Genomic DNA, 22,310 nt, shown 5'->3' with positions numbered 1-22,310 from the left:
TATTTTACAGGGGGTTATCTCTGGTGTCCTGGTCAATATTGATCCCTCAACCAACCTTTCAATTGTTTATAGCAGGCTGCTGTTTGATAATGGGCTTCCACATTTTCTATGTTACAGCAGTGACTATACCTGCAGATATACAGTACTGAGAGTAAAATGCCTTGTGATGTCCTGAAAGGGATGTGAAAAGCGTGCTCAGGAATCTCTCAGTGCTGCTCTGTGATCCTGCACTGATTGGGAACATGGGAAAAGCCCAGCACGTCTCGTTCCATTCTTCCTTCCCCTTCTCTCCTCCCTTGCCTCCCTCCTGCACGACACTCATAGTCAGGGAGAGATACAGAATGCAAACACACTCTTCAACTTAAGTCCAGGCCAGACAGGAAGAAGAAAGGGAAGAGGACCGGGTCAAGACAACAGAGACTTACGGAGAAGAGAATAAAATGGACGAGTTCACGGCGCTAGCCAGGCGTCAGAGAACATTTCGGGAGTGCAGTGTTATGTGTTTCATTGGAACGGGGCTGCACGAGGACATACCCGATCAAAATTTCTCCATGGACGGCTTCCGGACCGTTCCGGCTGACCGGAAGTGCACTGAGAGCGGTAAGCGTAAAGGATTTGGGTGCTTACTGTTCTGGTTAACAACAGATGGTGCAATCCGGGTCATATTATGATCGAGGAACGTGTTTGTAGACCAGATAGTGAACTTTTTACTGTTGGACTTCGGCCATATTCCACCGAGATTCAACACTGGGCGGCACGGGGGGTCGTTCCTGCCTGTGGCCATCGAACTTGCAGCTCCTCCCGTGGAGGGTCAGACACCCTGAGCCAATAGACTAGTCCTGGACTTTTTTCCATCTGGCATAGTTTGCATTTTGTTGTTTGATTGTTTGTGATTTTTGTATTGCTATAGTTAGGCTCTGTTCTTGGTTGGTGCGGCTGTAACGAAACCCAATTTCCCTCGGGATCAATAAAGTATATCTATCTATCTAAGAACTCATTTTATACTCCTCCTACCTTAACTCATTTTATTCTCCCACATTCCCAACAACTCTCCCCCTCCAGATTCAACCACTCACTAGGGGTGATTTACAGTGGCTAATTAACATACTAACCTGTACATTTTTGTGATGTGGGGGGGGGGGAACTGGAGCACCAAGAGGAAACCCATGTGGTCACTGTGAAGACATGCAAACTTCATGCAAATAGAGCCAGATGTCAGGATCAAACCTGGATCACTGGAGCTATGAGTCTGCTGCGCCATGAGCTGCATCACCGTGCCACCCATTTAACCTTCAGCTCAGTTGAGATGGTAGATTGCAAAGAGAGTTGTTGCTTCCCTCCCTTCTCACATCTACTTTTGTTTGAGCCTCCTCTAGACTAGCACCCTACCCACCCACCCCTCAAAGCTATCCCAACCTAAGACCAATTGCCTGATAACCAGCTGTAACATTTCCCCTCACTGATCATTATACCCCAGCTACCCCACTGAACATGTTCATCAGGGAAGGAGCTTTTTCCTTTATCCATGTAGAGGTACATGAAAGAATGAGAAAAACATAAATGAAACAAAAATGGGTTGAAAAATTGAGATGGAATTTAATACATTCAAGCGTGAGTTGTTACACTTTGGGAGGTCTTGATCTGAGGTTGTTAGATTGATCTTAGAGTAGGTTAAAAGGTCGGCACAACATCTTGGCCAAAGGGCCTTTACTATGCTGTTATGTTCTATGCACTTTAAGATCAATCTAACCCTTCTCTCTGACATAATCCTGTATTTTTCTATCATCTATGTGCCTATCTAAGAGTCCTTTAAATATCTCTAATGTATCTGCCTCTAACACCACCCCTGGCAGCATGTTACATGCACCCACCACTCTGAGTTTTAAAAAAAACACCTATCTCTGACATCCTCCCTATACTTTTCTCCAATCACCTTAAAATTTGCTCCGTTGTATTAGTCATTTTCTGGTGGAATATATGAGTTCAGGTGCATTGCTAGCTGGGCCTTGAACACACACATCTCTCTGTAATTGCCCATATAATTGGAGTCTTTGTTATAAGCTATTTCCATACTTCATGCAAAAAGAGAATACATTAGGATTTAAATGATATGAACCATTTCTCATCATTGCCCTGTGAACTCAACGTGTAATCTTTGAGAGAGGAGCCACTACAATAAAAATCCAAGATGCTTTTATTTAATCTAGGACATTCGATTTCCATTGTGAGCTGTGAATGAATTAGGAGTGCTCCCCTGTGGAATCACAACAGTGAATTTAAACATAGTGGAGCATCCCATTGGACTTCATAAGAGCGTTAGCAAACAGAATTTAATACCACGTCGTGTGAAAATACCAAGCTAATGACTGAAAGCTCCATCAAAGTGAGAGTTTTTAAATGAGGAGAGAGAGGTGAAATGGTTGAGGGAAGAGACTCCTGAGCTTGATGGTCTAAGTGTCAGTGATGGAATGATAGGAAAAGGGGGATGAATGATCAGGAGCATAATTTTTTTATAAATGTAAAAGCAATTATTCACAGGATGTGAATGCCACTGGGATTTATTGTCCAACTCAACTTACCCTCTATCTGAGGAGATGGTTAGGAGTCAACCACATTGGAGTATTAGATAGGTAAGGATGGCAGATTTCCTTCCCTGAATGACGTCAATGAACCAGGTTTTTTTTAATATATACGGCAGTCTGATAGTAATTTTGCATACTTTTCCTGAGACCGGCTTTAAATTCCGGATGTATTTAATTACATGAATTTAAATTCCCCGGTGGCCATTGTGAGATTCAAACTCAGAGCGTCCAAAGCTCTGCCTGCTGTGTCAGGTAACTTAACCGCTGCACTACTGCTCCGCAACATACTACCAACTTAGCCACCCGACCATACTCGGAGGACATCTGGTACACGAGAACATTTGTAGCTGCACTTGCATAAGTCAGTAGCAACAAAAGCAACTGTGTTCCCCCCCCCCACACCCCTTAGCTTTCGAATTTACCTGCTCAACAGGCTGCTGGCTTTATATTGAGGTCTGATAGGGAGGTGAGGTGGGATGTGGGATGTGTAAAGTTTGATCCTGCTCTTGTCCAATACTTGGTGCCAAGATGGCAGTTTTACTATGCAGTCATTATGGGGAAAGAGCCGCCTTCTGTGCATTCAACGTGAATCTTAACTTTATACTTTATTGTCGCCAAACAATTGGTACTAGAACGTACAATCATCACAGCGATATTTGATTCTGCGCTTCACACTCCCTGGATTACAAATATTAAATATTAAAGATATTAAAAATAGTTAAACTTAGTAAATATTAAAAATTTAAATTATAAATCATAAATATAAAATAGAAAAATGGGAAGTAAGGTAGTGCAAAAAAAACGAGAGGCAGGTCCGGATATTTGGAGGGTATGGCCCAGATCTGGGTCAGGATCCGTTCAGCAGTCTTATCACAGTTGGAAAGAAGCTGTTCCCAAATCTGGCCGTACGAGTCTTCAAGCTCCTGAACCTTCACCCGGAGGGAAGAGGGACGAAAAGTCTGTTGGCTGGGTGGGTCGTGTCCTTGATTATCCTGGCAGCACTGCTCCGACAGCGTGCGGTGTAAACTGAGTCCACAGACGGAAGATCGGTTTGTGTGATGTGCTGCGCTGTGTTCACGATCCTCTGCAGCTTCTTTCGGTCTTGGACAGGACAACTTCCATACCAGGTTGTGGTGCACCCTAGAAGAATGCTTTCTATGGTGCATCTATAAAAATTAGTGAGGGTTTTAGGGGACAGGCCAAATTTCTTTAGTTTTCTCAGGAAGTAAAGGCGCTGGTGGGCCTTCTTGGCAGTGAACTCTGCTTGGCTGGACCAAGTCAGGTCATTTGTGATATTGACCCCAAGGAACTTAAAGCTTTCGACCTGTTCCACTTGCGCACCACAGATGTAAATTGGGTCGTGCGGTCCGCTACTCCTTCTGAAGTCAACGACCAATTCCTTTGTCTTGCTGACGTTGAGGGATAGGTTATTGTCTTCGTACCATGCCACCAGGTTCTTAATTTCCTCTCTGTACTCAAACTCATCATTACCCGAGATACGGCCTATAATTGTTGTGTCATCAGCAAACTTATATATTGAGTTTGATGGAAACTTGGCTACACAATCATGCTCCTTTGAGAGGTTGACCACATCTGCATTCTGGCAAGGCCCTTTCTCTGGAATTATGTTGCAGTGTTCACTTCCCCATAAAGAAAGCAAATTGTTTGTTTTTTGGGTCAACTCCATTCAAATTGATTGATGACTTCTGCAATTGGGACACAAATTTCAGCTTTTCAAATAGCGAATCACTTTAGCAAGAGATTAATATTGGTCACTGTGCTCAGTGAATCTGTTTTGTGTGAGAATCTGAAGGTATTGATTAGTCTAAACATTTCATGGTAGTACTAAGCTTTTCCAGGTTGGATACAGAGAGTACCACTCCATGTAGTCTGCCGTACCTCACCTCTGTAGTACTTTGTCCTGGATGCTTTCTGTGCCTTAATGACTCTTTCCTCTCATCTGTCTTCACTAGTCTAAGACTCTGGTATCAGTGAAACAAATAGAATTCAACTTCACTCTGTTCCCTAAAGATTACGAAAGACACCCTCTGAGGTTCCCCATCGTATCCCCGAGTTATAATGGGAGCTTTTAGATGTCATTTGATTTAACTGTGACTAAAAAAACCTCATTTCTGTTTATAGTGCACTTGCTGCCCACTTACAGTGAAAATACAAGCACTAGCATCTTATTGTCTGATGCCTGAGGAACTAGAAAATAAATCTCTCTCTCTCTGCCAAGCAGAGGGTGCATAAATCTATTTGACTAAACATTACCGATCACAATTATGCTCCTCTTTGAGGGAATTGAGACTTGGTTCTAGTTCAGTTACATGAAGAACACTTGAGATTACAGTCTCTTCCTCATGGCACAATCGACGCTACAACTGTGGCTCAGCGAGTAATGTTCTTGCCTGTGAAGTCAGAAGGTTGAAGCCCTACTATGGACATGAGCTCAGAACCTTTGGCTGATGCTCTCAGTGTAACAGTGTGGAAGTGCCAAAACATCAGAAACTCCATCTTCTGTGAAACTAAGTAAGGCCCCTTCTGACCTCAAGAGACAAGAAATGTTCCTCCACTTTTCCGAAAAAGAGCATGGGGTTTGGCCCTAGTGGCCAAGCCAATATTAGCCCTCATGCTACTTACTGAAGCTGGAGATCTGGTTCTGAGCACGGTGTTGTGTAAACTTGTGGGGTGCTAATTGGCTCTTTTTTCTTGACAATACAGTAGCAATGACACTTCAGAAGGACTCCAAGTGACATGAAGCACTTTGGAATGATGCAATATGTTTCTTCTCGTTGGAAAATTTCAAACAGGAGCATTCTCTACATTCTCCTGTTCAATATGAACACCCCAAACAACATCAGAACATCACTGAAATAGGTTATCTGGTCACTTATCACACTCGCGCGCACGTACACACACACACACACACACACACACACAAACACGCACGCGCGCGCGCGCACATGCACAGGCACACGCACTTACACTTACAATTCAGATCCAACAACACTTAAAACATAATGTCTTGCAGGATAAGTTAGCCTGCTTGATCAGCACCCCATCCACCACCCATTTATTCCCTCCACCTCTGGCACACAGCGTCTCCAGTGTGAACCATCTACAAAATCCATTGCAGTCACTTACCCAGGTTGCTCCAACAGCTCCTCCCAAACCTGTGACATGTACTGTCAAGAAGGATAAAGGCAGCAGGTGCAGGGTAGCACCATCCCCTGCAGGTTCCCTCTCAAGTTCTGGGCCTGGGCCTGCATTCAAAGGTTCATCTGTTATCAAAGTATACAACTGTAAAATTCTTCTCTAGATAGCCACAAAAGAAAAGAATGACAGCACGATCATCAACCCCCAAATTCCTCCTCCCCGCACAAAAAAAGAACAAAGACAGAACAGGCACATCGACTCCCCATCTCCCTCCCCCGCACACTAAAAAACAAGAAAGATCAGGTGAAAAAACACAGAATACAGAAAAACCTAAGACTGAAAAAAAAGTCCACAGTCCAAGTCCACATCCAAAATGCAGAAAACCTGGGCAACATTTTCCCTCTCCATAGCAGAGCGATCTCACCAGTGATAAAAAAGCAGCGACAGCTCTCCGTGGCAGATTGATCTCGCCAGCGATTGAAAAGGCAGTCTCCCCTCTCCGGCCTTTATCCCCAGCGATAAAAAGGCAGGCAGCCAGCATTTCATTCTCTCTTGTCGCTTTAATTGCCAAATAATGGAAGCTTTAATTGGAAAAATGGAGGTGAACATTGGCTCGCAGCCTTCTCCCACGAGGTTCCCGCACGCTGCCTCTGCCTCCCAGAATCCCCTTGGAGACTGCAGAGCGCTGAAACACCCAAACCATCTCCAAACTACAAATCACAGGCTCCAACAGTTCCAGAATCACATTCAAGATGAAAAACAAACATAAAAGACATAAAAGAAGTGAAATATATGGTTTCACAATTTACCTAGAACAGAGGTCCCCAACCTTTTTTGCACCGTGGACCGGCCAACCAGGTGGGGGGGGGGGGTTGTTCAAGTAGCGTTAAACTCACCTCAACATGTCTTTTACAGTTAGGGTTGCCAACTTTCTCACTCCCAAATAAGGGACAAAAGTAGCAGTCAAATCCCAGGACACTTTACCCCAGGAAAGACTACCATGACCATGAAGCCTTGCGCGGGCACCTGTGCGCGCATGCGTGACGTGCGCATGTGCGTTCGTGTCGATTTTTTCCCCCCACAAATCCGTTTTGCCTTCATCTTCCCGACTATACTGTACATATATTATTTCTACTTTATATAGGCTGTGTATTTATCATATCATTCCTGCTTTTACTATATGTTAGTGTTAGTTATTTTTGGTTTTATGCATTATTTGGTATGATTTGTTAGGTTATTTTTTGGGTCTGGGAATGCTCAAAAAATTTTCCCATATAAATTAATGGTAATTGCTTCTTCGTTTCACACCATTTTGGCCTGAAAGGTTTCATAGGAATGCTCTACCTTAGCGGAGGAAATGCTGGACAAACTAATTTAGCCAAATATTCGGGATGTCCTGGCAAATATGGGACAGTTGGCAACCCTATGCTCAAGTTCAACAGTGCATGACAGAGAATGAGGAAAGGCGCAGCTGACTCATATAGTTTCCTCACGGCCCGGTAGCACATGCTTTGCGGCCTGGTACCATTCCGCGGCCCGGTGGTTGGGGCCCACTGGCCTAGAAGATGTCGACCGAAGGAGTATTTTACACAGGTGCCATCTTGATCGAAAGTCCCTTGACTTTCACAGGAGTTTAGAAAAGGGAGTGGAGAGCACATTGAAACTTATCAAATATTGTAAGGCTTAAATAGAATGGATGTGAAGAGGATATTTCTTATAGTGGGAGAGTTTAGGACCAGAGAGTACAGCCTCAGAATAGAGGGACGTCCATTTAGAATAGAGATGAAGAGGAATTGCTTTAGCCAAGGGTAATGAATCTCTGGAACTCATTGCCACAGACAGCTGTGGAGGCCAAGTCATTGAGTATATTTAAAGTGGAGATTAATATGTTCTTGATTAGTCAGGGTGTCAAAGGTTATGGGGAGAAGGCAAAAGAATAGCTTTGAGAGGGATGATGATGGAATGGTAGAGCAGATTTGATGGGCTAAATGGCCCAATTCTGCTCCTATGTCTGATGGTCTTATGGTCAAGTTACACACCATCTTGACTTGGAAATTTATGACCCTTTTTCACAATTGGGAGTCAGGATCTCCCTCAGCAGCAGCATTGCCAACATTCAAAAACGTGGCTCACTGCCATCTTCACGAGAGCAATTAGGGACGAGAAATAAATGCTGGCCTCGAGAGTAATGCCCAGATCCAGTAAAACTGTAGATTAAAAGGCAAATGTCAAAGCCTTTTCCAAACGGTTCAACCAAGCATCCGTACCGGTGGCTGCTACTTGCCAATAAACAGTGCTGCTGTGGTAAAATTGAGTTTAGATTCTGATCAATCTAAGAATCAGTTTCTTCCGGAGACAGAGGGGTGTGTAGCGTGGAGCAAAGAAAAATTAAGCTAAAAGCCCTGTTGGTGACTTTGTACCCATACAACACACAGTATTAGCATTAACTTGGATTGACACTCTCTGTTCTTTATGACTTGAAATAGCTAGTGTTAAGAAGGAGGTCATTTAAAAAAATAGTGGACAAACTAAGTAAGTATTTTGCGGCAGTGTTCACTGTGGAAGACACCAGTATTATGTCAGAAATTTGAGAGTGTCAGGGCAGAGGTATGTGTAATCACTATTACTAAGGAGAATGGGCTTGAGAAACTGAAAGGTCTGAGGATAGGTAAGTCACCTGGAGTCAAAAGACTACACCCCAGGGTTCTGAAAGAGGTGGTGGAGCATTAGTCGAGATCTTTCAAGAATCACGAGATTCTGGAAAGGTCTGGAGGACTGGAAAATTGCAGATGTCACTACACTGTTTAATAAGGGAGAGAGGCAAAAGATAGGGAATTATAGGCCAGTTAGCCTGACTTCAGTGGTTGGTCCATTATTAAGGATGAGGTTTCGGGTACTTGGAGACACATGACAAAATAGGCCAAAGTCAGCATGGTTTCTTTAAGGGGAAATCTTGCCTGACAAATCTATTGGAATTCTTTGAGGAAACAACAGGCAGGATAGACAAGGGAGAGTCAGTGGACGTTGTTTATTTGGATTTTCAGAAGGCCTTTCACAAGGTGCTGCACATAAGGTTGCTAAACAAGATAAGGAACCATGGTATTACAGGAATGATACGAGTATGGATAGAAGATTGGCTGACTGGCAGGAGGCAAAGAGTGGGAATAACGTGAGCCTTTTCTGGTTAGCTGCCAGTGACTAAAGGTGTTCCGCAAGAGTTGATGTTGTGACCACTTATTTTCACGCTATATGTCAATGATATGGATGATTGCTCCATTGATGGTATAGTGGCCAAATTTGCATATGAGATGAAGATAAGTAGAGGGGCAGGTAGTGTTGAGGAAGAAGGGAGTCTGCAGAAGGACTTGTACAGATTAGGAGGATGAGCACAGAAGTGGCAGATGGAATACAGTATTGGGAAGTGTATAGTCATGCACTTTCATGGAAGGAATAAAGGCATAGACTATTTTCTAAAAGGGGAAAAAAATTCAAAACTCAGAGGTGCAAAGGGGCTTGGACATCCTCATGCAGGATTCCTAAAAGTTAACTTGCAGGTTGAGTGAGTGGTAAGGAAGGCAAATGCATTCATTTTGATAGGATGTAATGCTGAGGCTTTATAAAGCATTGGTTAGTCTGCTCTTGGAGTATTGTGAGCGGTTTTGGGCCCCTTATCAAAGCAAAGATGTGTGTCTTTGGAGAGGGTCCAGAGGAAGTTCATGAGAATGAATCTGACAGTGAAAGGGTTAGTGTATGAAGAGCATTTGATGACTCTGGGATTGAAAATGAATCTCAGGGTTGCAGATGGTGACAAATATGTACTTTGATAATAAATTTACTTTGTACTCACTGAAGTTTGGAAGACTGAGGGGGATCTCATTGAAACCTATCAAATATTGAACGGTGAATGTCTCCTATAGTGGGGGGAGTCTAGAACCAGAGAGCAAAGCCTCAGAATAGAGGGATGTCCATTTAGAACAGAGATGAGGAGGAATTTCTTTAGCCAGAGGGTGGAGAATCTGTGGACTTGGTTGCCACAGATGGCTGTGGAGGCCAAGTCATTGGGTATATTTAAAGCTGAGGTGGATTAGTTGGGGCATCAAAGGTTAGAGGGAGAAGGCAAAGAGAATGAGTTTAAGAGGGATAATAAATCAGTCATGGTGAGCGGACTTGATGAGCTGAGTAGCCGAATTCTGCTCCCATGTCTTACAGTCTTATGTTTTCCCACCGCTGACCTGATGCTGATTGCCCAGTGACTGATGACTGCTTATCATTTAAAGTTTACAGATATTAAGGAACTTCGAAAGATCTTTGAACTATATTTACCCCCTGACTTTTAATGGGGATATAGCCAATGTGAGCATCTCTCAAGTGCAATTTTCAGGTTGTGATTTATATCCAGTCTTTACTGACTCTTTCAATGCTAACCTGGCCATTTTCTCTTCTCCTCAGAGGCCTTTGTGAACAGTCAGGAATGGACCTTAAGCCGCTCAGTTCCAGAGCTCCGGTTGGTAAGTTTGTTCCGTTTTCTTGCTCTTCAGTCACAGGACCTGCAGGCTCTATTTTGGCTGTCATGATGGCAACTGGTTTATGTTCATTTCTGCAATATATCTGTTGTGAAATGGATGATTGAGCATGATCACTTTCTGGCGAAGAGTTTCCAGAATCAGAATCAGGTTTATTATCACTGACATACATTGTGAAATTTGTTGTTTTGCAGCAGCAGACATAAAATTGCTATAAATAAATGGTGCAAAATAATGAGGTAATGTTCATAGGTTCAATATCTATTCAGAAATCTGATGGCAGAGGGTAAGAAGCTGTTCCTAAAATGGTGAGTGTGCATCTTCAGGCTCCTGTCCCTTGTCCCTGTTGGTAGAAATGAGAAGAGGGCCTGTCCTGGATGGTGACGGATGCCGCCATCTTGAAGATTTCCTGGATGATGGGGACCTGGCTGAATCTAAAAGTTTCTGCACTGTTTTCAAATCCTTTGCAGTGGCTTCTCCATACCAGATGGTGATGCAACCAGTCAGAATGCTCTCCACAGTACATCTGTAGAGATTTACTGGAGTACTTGATGACAGACCAAATCTTCTCAAACTTCTAAAGGATTATAGCCACCGGTGTGTCTCCTTCAGAGGAGCAAACTTCAGCCGGTTTACACAGTCCTGTAAGCACCAGAAATTCTTGCCTTCAGCAACATTAATTTGTATTTTATTGCCCTGAAATGAGCAGTAGCTTTGTTTGACTCATCTTCTCTGCAATATCTAGTTCAGTTACTGCAGCCAGTATTACCACGTGGATAGAAAGGTGGCCAGATGTATCCCTCAACTGTAGATAAGGAGAGTGAGCATACTAGTTAACCTATCAATAAAATGTCACAAAAAGAGAGAGCGGGAACATTATCTCTTGGCCATATCCTGTTTTGCTTTCTGCAGAACTTGTGCATTTCTTCACCAGATGCACCCAGAACTGAGAAATAATTCACTGCTTTCACAGATTCATTGAGTCATACAGCATAGAAATAGGCCTTTTGGCCCACTGTGCCCATATCGACCTTTTCTTGCCCATCCACACCATTCCCATTTGCCCACATTAGCACTATATTCTTTTATTTCTTGGGCTTTGATCCTAGTGTTTTGTGTTGGAAGATGCTACACACCCCTCTTTACACTCTGTTAAAGCATAGTATTCACCTCAAGGTGCTGGGCAAGCAGAGTCGACTTTGCAATGACTTCAGCTTCTGATGCTAAACCCTCAAGAATCTGATCCAGCCAGTCCTGAACCAAGGTCTGTGCACAGAAAAGGGATTAGGTAGTATTAACAGTTACAACATTACTGAAGAAAGCCAGGGGGAGTGAACTTACTTTCCAAACAGTTACCGCTTCAGCTATGACCCTTTTGATGGCCTGAAGCCACGTGTATGGTCCGTACTTGTGATCCCGATCACAACCTACCGGCAGATGGAAATCACTTTGAAAGTTTGTAGTGGGGAAAGAAGGTGAAAAAGGCGGTCTTTGGAGTGAGGTGGGGCAAGTAGTAAAAATAAACAAAAAGTAATGTTATTGCTCCATTTTCTCTCTCAGCTTCTCCGTAAATCTACCTCTGCTGTTTGCCAGGTACATATTCCTCAGAATTTGGGTGAAATTTCGCCTCAATTAAAATTATAGACCAGTGAGTCTCATGTCCATGGTGGCAAACTATTGGAGAGGATTCTTAGAGACAGGATTTATAAGCATTTGGAGAAGCATGGTCTGGTTAGGGACAGTCAGCATGGCTTTGGAAACCTGAAAAATATTTATTATCACTGACATATGTCGTGAAATCTGCTATTTTGTGGCAGCGGTACAATGCAATACATAAAATGCTATGTTAAAGTGAAAAATGAATATATAAATAGTGCGGAAGAGGAATAGCAAGATAATGTTCATGGACTGTTCAGAAATCTGATGGCGGAGGGGAAGAAGCTGTTCTTAAAATGTTGAGTGTGGATTTTCAGGCTCTTGTCCCTCCTCCCTGATGTTAGTAATGAGAAGAGGGCATGTTCCAGTTGGTGAGGGACCTTAATGATGGATGACGCTTTCTTGAGACACCGCATTTTGAGGATGTCCTCGATGGTGGGGAGGCTTGTGCCTGTAGCCTCTTTGGACCTTGTGCATTGGAGCCTCATGAGCCTGATTGGGTTTTTCAAGGAGATGACAAAACACATTGATGAAGGTAGAGCAGTGGATGTGGTAGTGTAAGGTGTTAGACAAGTTTCCCTTTGGTAGGCTTATCCAGAAAGTCAGGAGGCCTGAGGTCCAGGGAAACTTGGCTGCATGGATTTGGACTTGGCCACAGAAGGCAGAGGATGGTAGTAAATGGACTGTATTCTGCCTAGAGGTCAGTGACCAGTGGTATTCGCAAGGATCTGTTCTTGGACTCTTTTCCTTGGTGATTTTTATAAATGACTTTGTTGACGAAGTAGAGGGGTGGGTTTGTAAGTTTTCAGATTTCTAGTGGTGTTGTGGACAATGTGGAAAGTTGTTGTGCATTACAACAGGATACAGATGCAGAGCTGGGCTGAGAAGTGGCAGGTGGAGTTCAATCCAGAAAAGTGTGGAGTGATTTACTCTGGAAGATCGAATGTGAAGGTGGGATGCAAAGTTAATGGCTGGTTTCTTAACAGTGTGGAGGAACAGAGCGATCTTCGATCCAAATCAGTAGATTCCTTAAAGTACCATGCAAGTTGATAGGGTAGTGCAAAAAGCATATGTATGTTGCCCTTCATTAGCTGAGGGATTGAGTAAATAACTGCGAGGTAAAGTGCAGCTCTATACAACTCTGGGTAGACCACACTTGGAGTATTGTGTTCAGTTCTGGTGGCCTCGTTATAGGAATGAAGCTGTGGAAGTTTGAGACAGAGTGCAGAGGAGATTTACCAGGATGTTGTTTAGATTAGAGAGTGTGTCTTACAAAGAAAGGTTGTGTGAGTTAGGGCTTTTCTCTTTGGAGCAAAGGAGGGTGAGAGGCAATTTGATAGAGGTGTACAAGATGATAAGTGCATAGTGAACAGCCAGCACCTTCTTCCCAGGGTGGCAATGGCCAATACCAGAGGATATCCATTTAAGGTTAGTAGAGGAACGTTTAGAGGAGATGTCCGAGGTAGGTTTTTTACACAAAGGGTGGTAGGTGCCTGGAATGCAGTGCCAGGGGGTGATACAATAAGGACATTTAACTCTTAAGTTGAAGGCACATGGATGTAAGAAAAATGGAGTAGGGAAGGGTTAGATTGACCATGGAGTAGGTTTATATCAGTCAGCACAACATCATGTCTATGTTTCATGTTCAATTTTTTTATTGGATTTATTGTTGTTTGCCCAATATTTATGGCCTTCATTTTTGGTCTTTTACAGACAGAAACATCTGTGTGCCCACCCTACTGAAACCAATAAATAATATAACACTTCTACTAGATCACCCCTCAGCCTTCTCTTTCCAAGAGAAGAGAAATCCACCCTGTACTCACATCCTTGGTAGACATAACCCCTCGGCCCTGGGATAATACTTATGAATGGAGCTGCTTCCAACTAGAAGCCCTCTAATGTCTTGGTTTCTTTGCAGGGATTGGTTGGCAGCCTGCACAGTGGCAAATCCGCCCTCGTCCATCGCTATCTGACTGGCACTTATATCCAGGATGAGTCTCCGGAAGGTCAGTGCCCTAATTTTTCTGAGTTCTTTGGCATTCTCAGCCTTTTAGACGCCACTCTCAAAATGAGCTAATAGTGGGTGTGTTGTGACTGTCAGAAAAAAAGCTGTTACCTTGAACCTCTTAAGATTTTGTATTTTTAAGTGTGATTACATTGTTCAATACCATATGGGTCAAAATTTGTGGAAGAAACTACAACATCTACAGAAAGGAGATAAATATTATATTGGCCCAAATCTTTCACTGCTCTTCCTTGGAGCAGGTCCCCAGGCACGTCTCCCACTGGCTGGATCCCAGCTAATCCCATTCTTTAGTGGGAGGGTGAGCAGCCAGAGGTTGTGGTCTTAGTACCAATGACATGGGTCAGAAGAGTGACGCAGTTTGGCAAAGTGAGTACAGGGAGTTAGGTGCTAAGTTAAAGGACAAGGCCCCCAGGGTTGTGATCTGAGGATTGCTACCCGTGCCACATGCTAGTGAGGCCAGAAATGGGAAGATCATACAGTTTAATACATGTTTAAGGAGATGGAGCAGGAGGGAGGGCTTCAGATTTTTGGATCATTGGGCTCTCTTGCAGGGAAGGTAGAACCTGTACAGAAGAGATGGTTTGCACCTGAACTGGAGGGGGACTAATAGCCCTGAGGGAAGGTTTTCTAGTGCTGCACCAGGGGTTTAAACTAGAGTTGCAGCAGGATGGGAACCAGAGCACCAGAGCAGATAGTGGAATGGTTGCGGGAAAAGATATTAATTACTCCTTAACACATTAACTGTTTATTCATTGCCATAGATACTGCCTGACCTGGCTGAGTTCCTCAGCATTTTACATGTGGTGCTCAAAATTCCCAGCATCTGCAGAATCTCCTGTGCCTATGCTGCCTAAATAAATGGAATGGTCTATTGCTATTGATGACTTGTAGCTGAGACTACTTAAGGAGTTGGGGGGGGGGCTGTGTAAATCATGGTGTCACATCCAGTGCCCCCATGGATTTAGTTGTGCGCACGATATTCCCCAGGGCAAGTACCCAATTGTTAGGGAGGGAAAGAAATGCAGAGCTATTAAAGCGTGCCTCCCAATGTCCGTGCATTGATGAGGAAATTCACCAGCTGAGTCTGTCACCCAGGAACGGTATCTTCACACAATGGAGGTCTCTTTTATGCGAATGTTCACTGGGTATAAATCTCCTAAGTGTACTTTGTGGAAGAGTTAGCCTAATGTGGAGTTGGCTGCCTTTCAGTGTGGCACCACCCTTGGGGGCTTTGCCAGGCAGCCTTGGTGGTACCACTAATTTGGGCATCAACCATAAAGCAAATGTGTGCTCCCCATTGCAAATTTAACATGAAATATGCACACATGCAGAGTATTAGTGATCTATTAAATTTTAATTACTTCAATATTTCTAACCTGGAGGCCTTGAGGGAATGATACATTCAGAAGAAAGATCCATTATTGTGGTTGAAATATGAGCTCATGCCAATTGAGGCCAATTAACAGCACAATGGCCTCACAAAGAATATTTTGAGATTAACTGATTAAGCATTAAGCTTGATTAGCTGTTGGCCATTATTAACAAGTTGCCACTTCACTTGCCCAAGTGCAACAACCCTGATTCAGACAACATTTCTCTGTGCCTTTAGCAAGATTTAGAAATTTATAGCTCAGTAACAGACCCTTCAGGCCCAATGCCACGCAATCACACCCATGTGCTGTTAGGTTTTAATCCCTTGATTCAAATGGACTCAACTCTGGTGAGCAAAGTGGCCCTGAATCTCCCTCAGCCACAGAGTGGCAGTAATCTGGGATGTCCTCTGTTCGGTCCTGTTTGAACAACCCTCCCCCACTCTGCACCACCCTCATCCCCTCTACCGATGGGCCACTCCACAATGTCTTAATCCCTTCAACCTGTGGTTAGGGAGAGGCTAGAAATGGGCAAGGGCTATGAATTTATTGACTCCACATTACAAATCACTTAGACCATATCATTCGCTGAAATGGAAGAGACCAAATAAACACTTTTCAGGACACAATGAATTCGGTTGCCAGCTCTTTGAGAATGTCCCACAGTCTTGAGAAACGAAAGATTAATCTCTTGGGCCTCCAAGCAGGAAATCATCAGACTGTCAAAAAAGGACTGTTTCCTTTCCAGTTTCTTTGACAAGTTTTCTTTAAAAGCTGGTATAGAGTCTGACTGCCAGGAGGTAGGAAGGGAGGGAAATGAAAGTTTCAGGAGTTGTCAACTTCGATTTGAGCCTGCTGAATATGTTGATAGAAGGGCAGATTTCTATAGAATCTTTTTGGGCCCTTCAGGACATTGCCAAGTGCTTGACAAAACAGAGTACTTTTGAAATGCAGTCCCTATTGCAAAGTAGGAAAGACAGCAGCTTGTTTATGCCCAGCAAGCTCCCACAAACAGTCTGTAACCCGAAATGAGCACCATCGATAATTTTCCTGTTCTTCTTTGAAATATTGTCAGCGAATGCAGCTTTGTATAATGCCTCTTCTCAAGGAGAGCACCATAGGCAGGGCAGTACTCCCTCCCTCTGACATTAGTACTCCAATAGCATTGTCCCTCTGTCAGTGTGGGAGCACCGGCCATAAGCACCAACTCACACCACACTCCCCCCCCCCCCCCCCCGACAATGTGGTACTCTCACAGCACTATCCCTCCAACAGTGCGGTGCTTCCTCAGCACCACCCCTCTGAGGCACTGCCACTTCAACATTGAAACACACCCATAGCACTTAAATGCTTAATTATTTTTAAATAATTTGCTTCTAGAAGTATTTCTGAATGTCATTGATAGCTTTGACAGCTGGCAAGCCATGGCTGGAGATGATCCCCTCTCAACGTTGTCTAGTGGAGGGGGTGGGGTAGAGCTTATGTGGAGATTAGAGTCATAGAGCACTACAGCACAGAAACAGGCCCTTCTAGTCTATGAAAACTATTATTCTTACTTTCAATGACCTGCACCCAGACAGTGGAAAAAGCCTGCTTACATTTACCCTATCTACCCTCCTCATAATTCTGTTAACTTCTATGAAATCTCCCCTCATTCCCCTAAATTCTAAGGAATAAATATTGTGTTATGTAACTATGTATTATTTATCTTATAACTCAGATCCCCAAGTCCTGGCAACATCCTTGGAAATTTTCTCTGCACTCTTTCAACCTTACTAATTTTTCCTGTAGATAGGTGACCAGAACTGCACACAAAACTCCAGATTAGGTAACATCCCAATTCCTGTACTCCATACATTGATGAAGGCCAATGTGCCAAAAGCCTATGACCCTATCTGTCAGTGACACCACTTTCAAGGAATTATGGATCTGTATTCCCAGGCCCCTCTGTTCTACCGCACTTCCTAGTGTCCTATCCTGGTTTGTCTTCTCAGAGTGCAACACATCACACTTAGCTTCATTAATTCCATCTGCCATTCTTCAACCCATTTTTCCAGCTGGTCCAGATCCTGCTGCGATCTTTGATAGTCTTCCTTACTGTCCACAATACCCACAGTCTTGGTATCATTCACAAATTTGCTGATCCAATTAACCACATTATCCTCTAGATCATTAATATAGATGATAAATGGCAACAGACCCAGCACTGATCCTTGTAACACTCCACTAATCACAGGTCTCTAGTCAGAGAAGCAACCATCTACTACCACTCTCTGGCTTCTCTCATGAATCCAATTTACTACCTCATCTTTAATGCCAAACGACTTGACCTCTTGTCTAACCTCCCATGTCCAGAGCCTTGCTAAAGTCCACGTAGACAACATGGCTTTACTTCATCAACTTTCCTGGTAAATTCCTCAAAAAACTTTATAAAGTCAGACACAACCTACCACACACAAAGCCATATGGGGTAGAGTTTGTCAAATGTGCCCTTAATGTGGAGGAGCAGAGGGATCTGGGGGTACATGTCCACAGATCCCTGGAAGTTGCCTCACAAGTGGATAGGGTAGTTAAGAAAGCTTATGGGGTGTTAGCTTTCATAAGTCGAGGGATAGAGTTTAAGAGTTGCGGTGTAATGATGCAGCTCTATAAGACTCTGGTTAGGCCACACTTGGAGTACTGTGTCCAGTTCTGGTCACCTCACTATAGGAAGGATGTGGAAGCATTGGAAAGGGTACAGAGGAGATTTACCAGGATGCTGCCTGGTTTAGAGGGTATGCATTATGATCAGAGATTAAGGGAGCTAGGGCTTTACTCTTTGGAGAGAAGGAGGATGAGAGGAGACATGATAGAGGTGTACAAGATAATAAGAGGAATAGATAGAGTGGATAGCCAGCGCCTCTTCCCCAGGGCACCACTGCTCGATACAAGAGGACATGGCTTTAAGGTAAGGGGTGGGAAGTTCAAGGGGGATATTAGAGGAAGGTTTTTCACTCAGAGAGTGGTTGGTGCGTGGAATGCGCTGCCTGAGTCAGTGGTGGACGCAGGTACACGAGTGAAGGTTAAGAGACTACTAGATAGATATATGGAGGAATTTAAGGTGGGGGGTTATATGGGAGGCAGGGTTTGAGGGTCAGCACAACATTGTGGGCCAAAGGGCCTGTACAGTGCTGTACTTTTCTATGTTCTTATGTTAACTATCCCTAATCAGTACCTGTCTAAACAAATACTTACAGTGGCATGCAAAAGTTTGAGCACCCCGCTCAAATTTTCTGTTACTGTGAAAGCTAAGCGAATAAAAGATGGCCTGATTTCCAAAAGGCATAAAGTTAACGATGACACATTTCTTACAGCAAGATTACTTTTTTATTTCCATCTTTTACAGTTTCAAAATAACAAAAAAGGAAAAGGGCCCGAAGCAAAAGTTTGGGCACCCTGCATGGTCAGTACTTAGTAACACCCCCTTTGGCAAGTATCACAGCTTGTAAATGCTTTCTGTAGCCAGCTAAGAGTCTTTCAATTCCTGTTTGGAGGATTTTCACCCATTCTTCCTTGCAAAAGGCTTCTAGTTCTGTGAGATTCTTGGGACATCTTGCATGCACTGCTCTTTTGAGGTCTACCCACAGATTCTCGATGATGTTTAGGTCGGGGGACTGTGAGGGCCATGGCAAAACCTTCAGCTTGTGCCTCTTGAGGTAGTCCATTGTGGATTTTGAGGTGTGTTCAGGATCATTATCCTGTTCTGGAAGCCATTCTCTTTTCATCTTCAATTTTTTTACAGACAGCGTGATATTTGCTTCCAGAATTTGCTGGTATTTAATTGAATTTATTCTTCCCTCTACCAGTGAAATGTTCCCCATGCCACTGGCTGCAACCCAAGCCCAAAGCATGATCGATCCATCCCCGTGCTTAACAGTTGGAGAGGGGTTCTTTTCATGAAATTCTGCACCCTTTTTTCTCCAAACATATCTTTGCTCACTGTGGCCAAAAAGTTCTATTTTAACTTCATCAGTCCACAGGACTTGTTTCCAAAATGCATCAGGCTTGTTTAGATGTTCCTTTGCAAACTTCTGACGCTGAATTTTGTGGTGAGGACGCAGGAAAGGTTTTCTTCGGATGACTCTTCCACGAAGGTCATATTTGTGCAGGTGTTGCTGCACAGTAGAACAGTGCACCACCACTCCAGAGTCTTCTAAACCTTCCTGAAGGTCTTTTGCAGTCAAACAGGGGTTTTGATTTGCCTTTCTAGCAATCCTACGAGCAGTTCTCTCGGAAAGTTTTCTTGGTCTTCCAGACCTCAACTTGAATTCCATCGTTCCTGTTGAATGCCTTTTCTTAATTACATTACGAACTGAGGAAACAGCTACTTGAAAACGCTTTGCTATCTTCTTATAGCCTTCTCCTGCTTTGTGGGCATCATTTACTTTAATTTTCAGAGTGCTAGGCAGCTGCTTAGAGGAGCCCATGGCTGCTGATTGTTGAGACAAGGTTTGAGGAGTCAGGGTATTTAGAAAGCTTTGAAATTTGCATAACCTGGCCTTTCCTAACGATGACTGTGAACAAACCATAGCCCTAACAAGCCAATTAAGGTCTGAGACCTTGGTAAAAATTATCTGAGAGCTCAAATCTCTTGGGGTGCCCAAACTTTTGCATGGTGCTCCTTTCCTTTCTTTCACTCTAAAATTGTACAAAACAAAAATAATACACTAATCTTGCTTAAAATGTTGAAAAGAATGTTTCATCTTTAACTTTATGACTTTTGGAGATCAGTTCATCTTCTACTCACTTAACCATTCACAGTAACAGAAATTTTGACCAGGGGTGCCCAAACCTTTGCATGCCACTGTATATATCTGGTCCCTTATAGTGGCTCTCAATACTTTACCCACTACTGAGGTCAGGCTTACCGGCCTATAATTTCTTTGCTTATTCTTAGAGCCTTTCTTAAACAATGGAACCACATTAGCTATTCTCCAATCCTCCAGCACCTCACCCGTGGCTAAAAATGTTTTTAAATATCTTTGCTAGGGCCCATAAAATTTCTGCGCTAGCCTCCCACAAAGCCGGAGGGAACACCTTGTCAGATCCTGTGGATTTATCCACCTGAAACTTCATCAAGATAACAAACACTTCCTCCTTGGTAATCTGCATATGGTCCATAACCTCACTGCTGTTTTGCTTTGCTTTGATAGACACTGTGTCCATCTCCTGACTAAATACAGATGCAAAAAATCCATTTAAGATCTCCCTCATCTCCTTCAGCTCCATGCATAGATGACCAACTCTGATCTTCAAGAGAACCAATTTTGCCCTTTGCTATTCTTTTGTTCTTTTTTGTTTCTTTTTTGGCGTGTGCCTGCATGCGTGCGAGTCTGTGCATGTGCGTCTGTGTGTGCGTGTGCCTCTGCGTGTCCGTGATGTCTTTTTCATGGCTTTTACAAGGCGCGGAGCAAGAGAGAGACTGTGTGGCGCGCCACTCCTCACACAGACATTTTCGCAGTATTTTTCCGTTTATTTTACGAGGTCGAGTTGCGATCTCGACACTCAATCCGGTATGGATGGAAAGCGTACTCGGGAGTGGACCCGACTAGTTTCGAACCTGGGAACCTCCGCTCCCATGTCCGGCGCCGATGTCGTTGTGCCACCAGCCGGCCCTATTCTTTTGTTCTTAATATACGTATCTGCAGAAGCCTTTGGGATCCTTCTTCACCTTGTCTGCTAGAGCAACCTAATGCATTCTTTTACCCCCCCTGATTTCTTCTTACGTGTTCTATTGTACTTCTTATACTCCTCAGTTACCTAATTTGTTCTTTGCTATCTATACCTGCTGCACACCTCCTTCTCTTAACCAGGCTTGAAAACCAAGGCTCCCTAAACCTTGTCCCACCACTAAGCACATCTTTCCCTGCCTCCCTGTCTCTGCTTTCCGCAGGGATCACTCCCTACACGACTCCCTTGTCCATTTGTCCCCCCCATCCCTCCCCACTGATCTCCCTCCTGGCACTTATCCTTGTAAGCGGAACAAGTGCTACACATGCCCTTACACTTCCTCCCTCACCACCATTCAGGGCCCCAGACAGTCCTTCCAGGTGAGGCGACACTTCACCTGTGAGTCAGCTGGGGTGATATACTGCGTCCAGTGCTCCCGATGTGGCCTTCTATATATTGGCGAGACCCGACGCAGACTGGGAGACCGCTTTGCTGAACACCTACGCTCTGTCCGCCAGAGAAAGCAGGATCTCCCAGTGGCCACACATTTTAATTCCACATCCCATTCCCATTCTGACATGTCTATCCACGGCCTCCTCTACTGTAAAGATGAAGCCACACTCAGGTTGGAGGAGCAACACCTTATATTCTGTCTGGGTAGCCTCCAACCTGATGGTATGAACATCGACTTCTCTAACTTTCGCTAATGCCCCACCTCCCCCTCGTACCCCATCCATTATTTATTTTTATACACACATTCTTTCTCTCACTCTCCTTTTTCTCCCTCTGTCCCTCTGACTATACCCCTTGCCCATCCTCTGGGTCCCCCCCCCCTTGTCTTTCTTCCCGGACCTCCTGTCCCATGATCCTCTCATATCCCTTTTGCCAATCACCTGTCCAGCTCTTGGCGCCATCCCTCCCCCTCCTGTCTTCTCCTATCATTTTGGATCTCCCCCTCCCCCTCCAACTTTCAAATCTCTTACTAACTCTTCCTTCAGTTAGTCCTGAGGCCTGAAACGTCGACTGTACCTCTCCCTAGAGATGCTGCCTGGCCTGCTGCGTTCACCAGCAACTTTGATGTGTGTTGCTTGAATTTCCAGCATCTGCAGATTTCCTGTTGTTTGCTCCCTAAACCTGCTATTTTGCCTTTATTCTGATAAGGACATGAGGAAATAGTTATCACTGTGAAAGATAGTGTAAGCAGAAACTTGTATCTTATTAAACAGTACTTGGGAGTGTACTTGAAGAGCCATAACCTGCACGTACACAAAGCTGGTGCTGG

The 22,310-nt window shown here is 43.9% G+C and overlaps 1 protein-coding gene across 2 annotated transcripts in view; it reads left to right on the top strand.

Annotated features, from left to right (window-relative positions):
- Window positions 1–22,310, top strand: part of LOC140191476 (arf-GAP with GTPase, ANK repeat and PH domain-containing protein 1-like) — a 188,138-nt gene that overhangs the window by 80,013 nt on the left and 85,815 nt on the right. For both annotated transcript variants that reach the window (XM_072248921.1, XM_072248920.1), the window contains exons 2-3: window positions 10,191–10,249; window positions 13,842–13,929. In XM_072248921.1, coding sequence (XP_072105022.1) covers window positions 10,191–10,249; window positions 13,842–13,929 — 147 coding nt within the window. The remainder of the gene's footprint in view (window positions 1–10,190; window positions 10,250–13,841; window positions 13,930–22,310) is intronic.

Source organism: Mobula birostris, chromosome X, assembly GCF_030028105.1.
Source record: "Mobula birostris isolate sMobBir1 chromosome X, sMobBir1.hap1, whole genome shotgun sequence".
Classification (NCBI taxonomy): domain Eukaryota; kingdom Metazoa; phylum Chordata; class Chondrichthyes; order Myliobatiformes; family Myliobatidae; genus Mobula; species Mobula birostris.
Note: the sequence above shows the minus strand (reverse complement) of the source record. Positions and strands in the feature narration are given on the sequence as shown.